Source organism: Nannobrachium achirus (assembly GCF_963921795.1).
Source record: "Nannobrachium achirus genome assembly, chromosome: 22".
NCBI lineage: Eukaryota > Metazoa > Chordata > Actinopteri > Myctophiformes > Myctophidae > Nannobrachium > Nannobrachium achirus.
Genome location: NC_137829.1, coordinates 5099031 through 5110211, shown reverse-complemented (window position 1 = coordinate 5110211; position 11181 = coordinate 5099031). Strand labels below are relative to the sequence as shown.

Below are 11181 nucleotides of genomic sequence, written 5' to 3'. Positions count from 1 at the left end.
TCTGTAGCCTTTTTCCTCAGCGTTTTGCCATAGCAAAACGTGTGTGTGTAGCATAGCCTGTACATCCTATACTCAAATCCTAGTCTGAAGACGTTATGCAAGCACGACCACCGCTCACTTCACATTGGGTGTGATTATTTTTAGTGTGAATGGAACTACAGGAGGACTGCCAGGACAAAGTAACAGACTGACACATTCCAAAGAAAAGTTCTCATAATTTGCTTACCAGACAGGTTTTTATTTCAGGTGAGACCTCAGTTTGAAAAAAAGAAAAAATATATATATCAAAGTTGTCAAGAATTGAGTCTGAAATAGATCATATTGGGGGCTTATCTTTTATGTGGGACTCATTTTGGTGGAGGTTGGTCGGGTCACTCTGTGCAGCGTCTGAAGGACTGGACGGTGGGCCCAGCAGCGCCCCAGTCGCCGGGCTTGCGGTACTCTCCCTTCTCCAGGAAGTACTGGCGGCCGCGGTAGTTGGGGTGCTCGTAAAAGACCCACGAGCCGTCAAACACTTTGCAGGAGTAGACCTCCCTCCAGCGGAGCTTCTCCAGCAGCGAGGGGCAGTCCTCTGTGGCCTCGTAGACCTGGCCCCCGAAGTCTGCCTTTTCATACAGCTGCATCTTGTACTGGGTCCCACTGGTCTGGGATGGGGGACGCAGGAAAGGGGTGGGAGTTTGGATGGAACACAGGGGGTTTCGACAGGAAGTTGGCAGTTTTGAGTGTGTGAAATGTCGGTTATGTTCCGGGGAAGGGCGTAAAGTGGTGGAGTGGGTGGGGCACAGGAAGAGTGGTGCAGGAGGAACAGTTAGTGCAGTGGGTTGGGAAAGAAAGGGGAGGGGATGTGGGGTAAGAGAAAAGGGGAAGGGGGGATATATAGGGAGATGAGATTCATATCACAACATGGACAAGCACAAGGACATTTCTGTTTGATGCTTGCTTTGCACCATTATAAATATACGTACGCTGCACTGAATTAGATAGATTTTTGTTTTGTATGAAAGCGGGATAACTGATTATGCCCTGTGGTACTGGGCCAGCTAGCTGATAAGCAATATTGATCTGCATTATGTGCGGGTCACTGAAATAGATGGCATGGTATTGATCTTCATTGATGAGGCCCTGAACCAGTAGTATCAACACAAACTGCATGACCGCATGGGGCATGGATAAACTCGACCCTTTCACTCATTTACTCCGATGCCACACCACACTGTGTATTGCGAGGTATGGAACAGAACACTTAGACATTAGAACCTTCCAGGTTCATAGAACGCAGTGCCAATAACTTCGCGGTTATACAACGTATTGTAAGTGCAGAAATTGGTAAATTTGTGTAATTGAAACATGTCTTTGCTGTGTTGACCACTATATACTTAGTTGACTATACAAATAGATATGCTATTTTCACCAAAGACTTTGACCCGGAATGGGGACTAGGATTCCTGTGGTTAGTTAAAACACCTGGTTGGTTTGAGGTAGTCTACAAGATACGCCACACCACTAAGATACCCATGTACCTGTCAAATTACATCCAAAATGTCAGACGTCCTCAATCACAACACCAGAGGCAGCTCTGCTAATCACGTTCAACCCAGATTCGGGTCAAACAAAGGGTTAAATTCCTTCTCCTGCTATGCCCTATGTGGAATGCCCTACCAGCGGCCTTTAAAGTAAATCCCTACCTTCCTTTAAAACCGCTCTGAAGGAACATTTACTAACTCAATGTCTTAATAAAATGAGTACAAAGGACCCCAATGTGAACAAGCCATAGTGCTTTCTTGGGTTTAAATAGTATTAGAAGACCTTGTATCTGAACTGTTCTGTCTTGTGCTTTTCCTATGCGAACTGCTAATAAAGTATTCAATCAATGAAACGGTTGTTCAATCTCAGCAGAAACCTCTTTATGCTGTCAGACAAGGCAGTGGCTGACTTACAAAGTGGATCATCTTGCAGGAACTGAGGCGGTCATTCAGGCCCATCCAGCGCAGGTATTCTGGGTACTCCCCCCGGGTCAAGACATACTGGTAACCCATGTAGTTGGGCCTCTCGTACACCACCCAGGCTCCACTCTCCACCCGGATGGAGTTGCAGCGGCTCAGATAGGCATGGAAGTCCGAGCAGTCGCTGTCGCACTCATAACGACGGCCCTGGAAGCTCTTATCCTCGTAAAACACAATCTGGAGGAAATAGACAATTTCAGAATCGGACTGAGACAACAGACAGTCCCTAAGATATGTCAGTGTCAGAGATTTTGCTTCTTTACTTTGGATTTTAAATATTGCCGTTTTCAGTTCAAATACAAGACTATTCTAGGTTCCTTTAATTTCAGTCCAGTCATAGTATCACCAAATGTTGGGAAATTTTTAGTGTCCTCATCCAACATCTACACTGTACAGTATATTGCATGAGATCGCCCACAATCCATTCCATCTTCTCTTACTCACCCTGCCCATCTTTGACATTGTATGCAGCCTGGCCCCGATGAGTGGTTGCGGTCCCCCTGAAGTCTGGATGCATGAGTAGCTGTTGACCATCCCCTTTTATATCCACACTCTTCCACTTTTATAAACAGAAACAGTGGAGGCAGTGGGGGAACAATCGCTTTGTCATGAAAATGAGATCCAAAAATCGAGTCAGTGATTCTGTTGCTATTGACTTTTTCCAGAAACACGAGGTGGGATTATGGCATAATGGCAGAGGACTGGGCACACACACTGCCCGCGCCCTCTATCCCTGCTTGGCTGGGTGCAATGCCCCACAACTCACCTCACGCCTGCACCATAACACGGCACACGTGATAGCCCCACCATCCTGACCCCACTTGGCTAGCACCCACCGACTCGTGCCGAAATTCTTCCTGCAGTGTATTATGATTATGAATGCCTTGTTGTGCTAACGTTTTTGTCAAAATGTAAATGCTTTATAGTATTTAAAATATTAGTAACCGTAATTGTACCGTCTTGTGATGAGGAAACGGGAGCAGGAAATTACATATGCAAGGCAAATAATTACATTAAGTCAGAAAATGTACATCTTTATTCATCTAAAACGTTTCTTACATTTACATTGTGAATCATGCTCTTTTCATACTGTGTTCAGGTCATAGTGCAAATAAGAATGCGGGTTACAGCAGTAAGGCATTGTAAGTTACAGTACCATAAATATATATTCCACACTGGCCAAAAAGGTGAACATACAGAACAGGTGAACATAACAGCATTTTAGAAAGTTTGGCAACATTGTTCTTTATGAAATATATTATTTAGTACTCCATATGATGCAATATACCTCCTTTTGCCCATATAACAGAAATAAGCTGCCTTGGGCACATACTCAACACAGCTCTCTATATATCATTTGAAAGGTGTGCACTGGGAGAATGAAGCAGACAGTTCTTTGATAAATACATTCTTTAGAAAGTGGGTGTACTTTCTGGATACAAAGCAGAGCACAATGCATGCCATGGAGTAATAATATTTTTTTTATATTTGTCGCATTCCTAAGACAAATATTTGATTATAGTAAATTTACCCCCCCATTGATTCTGGATGGGGACCCAAATGCATGGCCCTGGATGGGGACCCAAATGCATTTGAGTCAGAATCAATGGGGGAAAATTTATGGTCAAAGGTATTGCATTTGGGTCCCCATCCAGAATCAATGGGTACATTTACTGTAATCACATTTTTGTCTTAGGAATGTGACAAATAGAAAAAAATATTATTGAACTCAAGTCTCTAGGGGAATATGGGTTGAACTATCGGCACAATGATCACAAAGAGAGCAATAAACATACTCAAGCATATACAGTACCTAGAACTTAAGAGTTCCAAAACTTAGCAAGCCAGATGGCTCCCTCATATTCAAGGACAATGGCAAGTCAACTCAACTAGCCTTGGTTGTCAGTCCCATTGGCCGTCTGGTCCCAACATGTTTGGTGCCATTAGCTGTGGACTCAACCGAGCTGCGTTTACCTGGGCAGTCTCCTGAGGGTTCATTTAGGGGCCCCTGAGACGAAGGTTTTCGAGGTATGAGGCTATCAACTTCCTGTATTTGCCCCGTTTCCAGCAGCCATTTGTGGAACCTTTGCTCCACCACGTCCCGTAACTGTTGCTGCTGCTCCCTGGAGACAAGACAGAACAGATCTGTTAGAATGGATAAGCAGGGAATTCCCACAGAATTACTGTACTATGTAAAGCCACTGACTCTCTTCAACTGTGCTTCCAACAGTATATGCATTTTCCATATCCACTTTACTACTGGGAGAGGACAATCTATTCTATAAAAAGAATAGAGTAAAATGTAACGCCTATTTTTGCTTCTGTGACATAGAGTAGGCACGCCGCACAAACCTAAATAAATCATATATACAATTGCAATTATGCATTGTGATGCATAATTGTGCAATAAACTCACTTGTTGAGATGGGCGTCTGCCACAGTCTTCTGCCAATTCTCAATCCTCTTGTCTTTCTCCTCCAGGGCTGCCTGGTATGACGCAGGGAGCCCCCCCGGCACTTCACATGTATCCCCCTCCATCTTGAAAGGCACTACCATGGTATGGAATTCTGTCGGGGGCAGCAGACGGAAGCAGCCCGGGTCTGGGTCGGTGGAGGACGAAGAGTGGATGAGGCCCTCGGCCCCCAGCACCAAAGGCTGGTCCCAGATGTTGGGCACCACGGCCAGTCCCACGGCGGCCATGTGGTCCTCCAGGGAGGGATAGTGTGTGTGGAAAGGCCCCAGGGTGATGTCTGTGTTCCCGGGTAAGAGTAGAGGGCGGGTGGGGGTCAAGGTGTGGACGGTGCAGTGTGAGGAGGAGCCAACGGCAACGCGGGCAGCCACACACACCACTTGCACGTTCTCGCAGCCGTGGATGTGAACGCTGGTCTCCACAGGACCCAGGACCACCGTGCTGTTGTGGCACTTGTCCACGCTGACTGATCTGAAGGTACATACACATTTCCACACAAACAAAGATAATTTCTTTAAAATCTTTAGAGACAAAATACTATTTTGCACACTGTAGCTCCCTTTTCCCGAGTCAAAAACATTCAGGTATACCGGTATATATTATATCATGCAAAACAAAATGTCCCTGCGGTCTGGTGTATACTAGAGCCCTGAAAATGACAATCAGTGAACATTCTATCCAAAACCATGATATTTCTAGTCCCGTAGCTGTCGACTTTAATCAGGATATAATCATAATACATCTACTCTATATATTGGCATTGGGCTGGTAAGATTTACCCATAGAGGCGGAGACATGGATAACCTGTTACTGAGGAGAGAGTTATTCTGGATCTATACTCTGAACACCATTGCTACAAGAGGCCTAAATGAGGGCTATAGCGTTTCACTTGTAGATCTGCTATTTTTGGCAAAGAGCTTTTGGAGGGAAAAGAGCAGACTAAGTACAGTGAAAGTTTAAGTGTATTAACTATTGATGGTTCAAGTGGTTAAATATCTGAAAACCCACATTGACATGAATCCAAAATATACTGATGATTGTGCTGTCAAACAATGAAACTATATGGAATCTACGAACAGGTTTTGGGGGTCCCTGCTTCATCTCTCTCTCTCAACTAAGGGGTCCCTGGCCTGAAAACGTTGAAGACCCCTGATGTACACAATAAAACTACACTTTAACAGCATGCCAGGTATCAAGGTTAGCAAGACTCAAATATGCTATAAATGGCAGAATGCAAAGTTAATAGTAAAAAGGAAAGAAATAAAGAGAACATACATGCTGTTTTTATGAGAGCCGGTCTGTTGTTCAGGGGTAGGCCAGCCTTACCTGAGAGGCGAGAGTAGATAAATGAAGGCACCAGAGCAGCGGTGGATCTTGATGTTGGCACCAACCAGCCTTTCAGAGTCTTTAGCCAGGGTCTGTTTGAAGACCTGCGACATGAGCACCATCCTGCTGCCAGGTGGAGCCAAGTGGGTGTTCCTGGCTATCTTGGCTCTCTTGATGGCCCCCTCCACTGAAAGGTGAACACACACACACGTGATGGGACAAGAGTGAACATAGGAAGTTATGTTGACAGAGACATGTACTGTAGATGCGGAGCTAGCACACACCTGCAGTAATATGTGCACCGTCTTCTTACTTTGAAGTTGTATATTTTTGTTATCGGTAAAACTGTATATATTGATGTATACAATATTTTATTTAAATATTTATTTTTACACTCACTGTATTGAACATAGCATTTTTAAATGTGTTCTATGTTACTGGATTTTATGCCATATGCTGTGATGTTTTTCAAGGTTCACAATGGTTTTCGTATGAGTTTCATTTTTGTTTTGTGCTGTACAGTACAGTATGATTTGTTTTGTAACGACTGTATTTATGTTGGGACCCCCCTTGAAAACGACATGGTACATCTCAAGGAGTTTATCCTAATAAAGAAACTTGAACACAAATACAAATGGAGTGTTCTATATGTGATGTGCTATAGGTGTGATGGGGTCTTCCTGATTCAAGCCGATTTGTAAATATAATATACCTTGTTGGGCCCAGGCCAGTTTTTTGCCGGAACGCAGGCAGGCCGTCATACCAAATGGGGTGAGTACCAGGTTGTTTCGGAGGCAGGTGAGGAGCTGGTGCAGGGGAAAGGAGTGAGTGAGTTTGGAGTAGCCAGCCTGGCCCTGCAGGGGGTCTTTGACCAGCAGTTTGTGTACAGGCTGGATACTTCTACCATGACCCATTGAGCCCTCCAGTAGCAAACTCAAGCCCTGCACAGCTTCCAATGATACCTGGACAAGACAGTCACGACCATAAAACACAATCAGCCTCAAGCTATCTTAAAAACATTCTTAAACAAATCAGCCTCAATCTACCATAATACACACTCTATAGGTCAGGGTTCTTCAACATTTTTAGGCCAAGGACCCCTTAGTTGAGAGAGATTAAGCAGGGACCCCCAGAACCTTATCATAGATTCCATATAGTTTCATCGTTTGACAGCACAGTGTATTTTGGATTCATGTCAATTTGTGTTTTCAGATATTTAACCACTTGAACCGTCAATACTTAATACACTTGACCCTTCACTCTGTACTTAGTCTGCTCTTTTTCCCCTCTACACAAAGCTTTTTGCCAAAAATAGCTCACAAGCTATTTTTGCTTAGCTACAAAGCAAAAATGAGCTTGTAGATCTGCTATTTTTGGCTACATTTCACGTAATATGGATATAGCCTATAATTGTATAATATAAAAAAGATTTGGAGGACCCCCTGGGGGTCCCGGACCCCCTGTTGAAGACCCATGCTATAGGTGGTTGTCTAATGCTTGAGGTCCACAGACCTTACTATCTCGTATGGCCTTTCCAGAGTCCGACAGCTGGCCTGGCTCCACGAGTAGCTCCAGCAGCTCACACAAGTGACTCTGCACAAATGACAGGTGGGCCTGGTCATCCCAGTTCTGCACAGTCAAGGAAGGACAGAGAGAGCACAATGAGAGAAAAGGGGGATGCAAAACCAGTTCTACAAGTTTCCTACACTGGAAAATTAACTTGCCGATGTTTTCCACTAAAATACAGGTAATATAAAGCTATAAGCATTTATGAACAAATGTTTATATGTGGTACTTTCTCTTCCATAACCTTCTATGTCTACTAGGGCATTAACCGACAAGTCGAGTTCATTACACAAGTCGACTCCCACCAGGGAAATTCGGAAGTTGAAAATTAAACAAAAGCCCTTTGAATTTTTTCTATAATGTTTTTCTCCATGTGTGTGCGTGTGTACATCATTCAAACAGTAGGATTGCTTATTGTCAAGGGCAGAATGATTCTCTCATTATTCAATGATGCTGGTTGCGTGGAATCTATAATATTATCAAAACAAAAGCCTTGACCCCCCCCAGTCAATGTGATGACGTCATCAAACGATAAAGTTGACTTCAACTCAACTTTTTACTGAGTCGAGTCGACTTGCAAAAATCACAAGTCGTTAATGCCCTAATGTCTACTATCTATCGTCATATAATGAGACAGTCTTCCACAGTAATATGGTGTTGTACATCAGGGGGGAGAGTACCTTGTTCTGGGAGCTGGTCTTGCCCTCTCGGTCGGAGCAGGCAGAGGGGGAGCGGGGGCGGGGGCTAGGCCACTCTTCACCAATCAGAGAGGTCCGCAGGGACACAGCCGACACACGGCTCAGCTGCTGGAGGTAAAGGAACAGGAGGAACTGCACTGTGTCCACAGACAACTGGAAGAGAATGGAGGGGCGGAGATGAGGAAAGTGATACAGCCTGGTGGATATCAATATCTGGTTCACTTTCCCCCTTGGGCAAAAAATAGCTAATAAAACAATGAGCACGGTATGCCCCCACAAAAGATGGATGACAAATAAAAGCAAGTGACATAATAGAAGATAGATAATGTTACTGTTACAGTTCCAAGGAATGGAAGGCATATTAGAAACTCTAGATCTTTTTTTAAATATGTTGAATCTAGGGTTGCAATAGCTCCCATAGGTGAGTTTGACGTCGTTTAATATACAATCAGATAGCAAGATAGTTTTGATGCATTGGCTGCCTATGGGAGGTATTGCAACCCCAGATTCAACCGATTAAGAAAAAAATCTAGTGTTGCAATTTGTAGCAAAGAAGCTCTTAGCTTACAGCTTGACAAATTCATAGTCCTCCCGTGTCCGTCGCTCACCTTGCTCCTTTGACGATCCAGTTCTCTGGAGGTGGAACACTGGGACAGAGACTCCGCCCACTCCAACTTCTCCTCAGGCGGGTGGCCCACAAGAAGGTCGAAGGTCTCAAAGTAGAGCCAAGCAAGGTCTTCTGGGAGCTGCAGCTTTCCACAGGCGATGTGCTTCCACATGGCCCAGCCCAAAGTGGGGAAGCAGCCATCCCGCGTGCGCACGTAGGTCACCATCTTACGAAGGTAGTAGATGCCGAGTTTGGATGGAGGAGCCACCTACAATGACATCATGCGCTGTTATTTTTTAAAGCATCAGTGTGTGCGACACACAATTAATTGACTGATGCTACATAGGGGACCATAAGTATAATATATTCACCGGCAACGCTCCCAGCAAGAAGGGCTCCATGCGTGGCCATATGCTCACATTGTCTAGCTCCATGTCTGATAAGGAAAGAGATAAAATAGCTGTGGAACGTTTGGTTTTCATAACAGAATAATTAGTTACGGTATATGTATTACTGTAAAAGAGTTAGTTTGATGAGGGCTGGGCATACAGAACAGACAAACCAAGAATTATAGTCAGGGGATATTAATAAAACCTGGGAATACATTCCTTACCAAACGATTTCTTCACCAATGTGTTTGTAAAGGTGTCTAATAGTAACATAACAAAGTTTGAAATTCAAAATCCCTAGGAGAATCTTAGTTTGCAATGCATCAAAACAGTTTTTTGCTATCTGATTGTATTAAACGACTTCAAACTCACCAATATTGCGGCTCTATGGAAAGCTTGGAATTTACTCTTTCTATCTGCAAAGTGTTTGTTTCAGAAAAATCCACAGTAGACATGTTATGAGTTACTTTCTATCCAAGAAATTTGGTTCCGGTGATAATTTTTTCTAAGTCCTGGAGTTTGGAAGCGCTCGTGGAAAATCCCTCAACGGTCCTGTGACCACCTGGTTCTAAATGTCACATTATGCAGGAGGCAGCGGGACATGGCGTTATAGAAGACAAGCGCTTCCGAAGTTCAACACTTAGAAAATAAACCATGTCTGCTCGGATTTCTTGACAGAAAATAAATCATAACAATTATACGGTGGATTTTTCAGAAACAAACCCTTTGCAGATAGCAAGAGTAAATTCCAAGCTTTCCATAGAGCCGCAATATTGGTGAGTTTGATGTCGTTTAATACAATCAGATAGCAAAATAACGTTTTGATGCATTGGCTGCCTATGGGAGGTATTGCAACCCTAGATTCATCCGATTATAAAAAAAATCGAGTGTTGCAATTTGCGGCTAGGAGAATCTTTGACAGCTAGGATAAGTTTGGGTCTCATTCACTTACTATACTATAAAGGAAAAAGACTCCCCAAAAAAATCTGCTTTAAGTGGGGTCTGAGGGATCTAACTACAGTAGGTGTTCATTGCAAATTGCAAGCATTCTTTTTGCAAAAAAAAAAAACTCCTTGGGCTAGAAAAGGCCCTCACAAAACTGAAAAGTTATGACCCATATGACACTGTCATTTTTTAGCCCAAGGAATGTTTTTTCGTGCAAAACTAATACTTGCAATGGATTCAGAATAATTAAAAACACCTAGTTAGACCCCTCACATCCCACTTAAAGGGAGTATTGTTTTCCTTTATAGTAGTGTATATTGAGTGAATGAAACACAAACTTACCCTATCTGTCAAAAGATTCTCCTAGGGATTTTGATTATGTTACTATTGTTACTATGTTACTATTACGAACACATTGGTGAAAAAATTGTTTTGTAAGGAATTTATTCCCAGCTTTGACAGGTATTCTGATAATATTCCCTGACTAAAAGCATCTATGTTCCCATGACAACTGGCATCAGATGCATGCAATATGAGTAGCTCATAAAAACACTTGACTTGGCATCATCACCTTACTTAGTTTAGCATGCAAGCAGCAAGGGTGGTTAAATCTGACACAACATATTGGTGCAATGTATAAGATCACGAAACGTACACTTTTGATCTCTCCAGCATGTAATACGTAACTTGATGGCCTTATATGGCCTAAATATAGTTTTCAGGCTCTCAAACAATAGCTAACTATGCTAACGAAGCGGGGAAGGATGGAGACAGACCGCCTCCTGCGGTCTTACTTTGAGCTTCTGCACTCGTCCAAGCAAAAGGATGTTATATCTCCATGTTCCAGAGAGAGGGAATGGATCTGTAAAGTCCGTCATAAGTGAAAGTAAAGATGTCGAACTCCAGCTGTTTGGTTTGTTGTGAAAGCAGCCAGACAACACACACATACACACATGCGAGGTTCTTCCTATTTGGCGCCCTGTTGTTGTTCACAGCCACTCAGTCCATCTGTTGCGCGCAAGGCAGCTCACGGGGGCGCGCCCGGGGAGAACTTTTATGAATATGAATGGCTGCTGTTTTAATATCAGAGCTTTAACGCTTACTTCCCAAACAGTGGTTCGCATACCCATTTGTGGGTCGCAGACAGATTTTTATTTGTTTCATACATTTTGTTTTT

The 11181-nt window shown here is 43.4% G+C and overlaps 1 protein-coding gene across 1 annotated transcript; it reads right to left on the bottom strand.

Moving 5' to 3' along the window:
- Positions 1-354: 354 nt before the first annotated feature.
- tbccd1 (TBCC domain containing 1) lies at positions 355-10931 on the bottom strand. The gene is made up of 11 exons (XM_080753532.1): positions 10799-10931; positions 9042-9106; positions 8672-8938; positions 8046-8216; positions 7312-7428; positions 6512-6761; positions 5800-5986; positions 4420-4944; positions 3934-4126; positions 1938-2180; positions 355-644 (listed from the first exon to the last, which is right to left on the bottom strand). Exons 2-11 carry the CDS (start codon positions 9102-9104, stop codon positions 372-374), a joined length of 2289 nt encoding a protein of 762 aa, XP_080609658.1. The 5' UTR covers positions 9105-9106; positions 10799-10931; the 3' UTR covers positions 355-371.
- Positions 10932-11181: the final 250 nt, after the last annotated feature.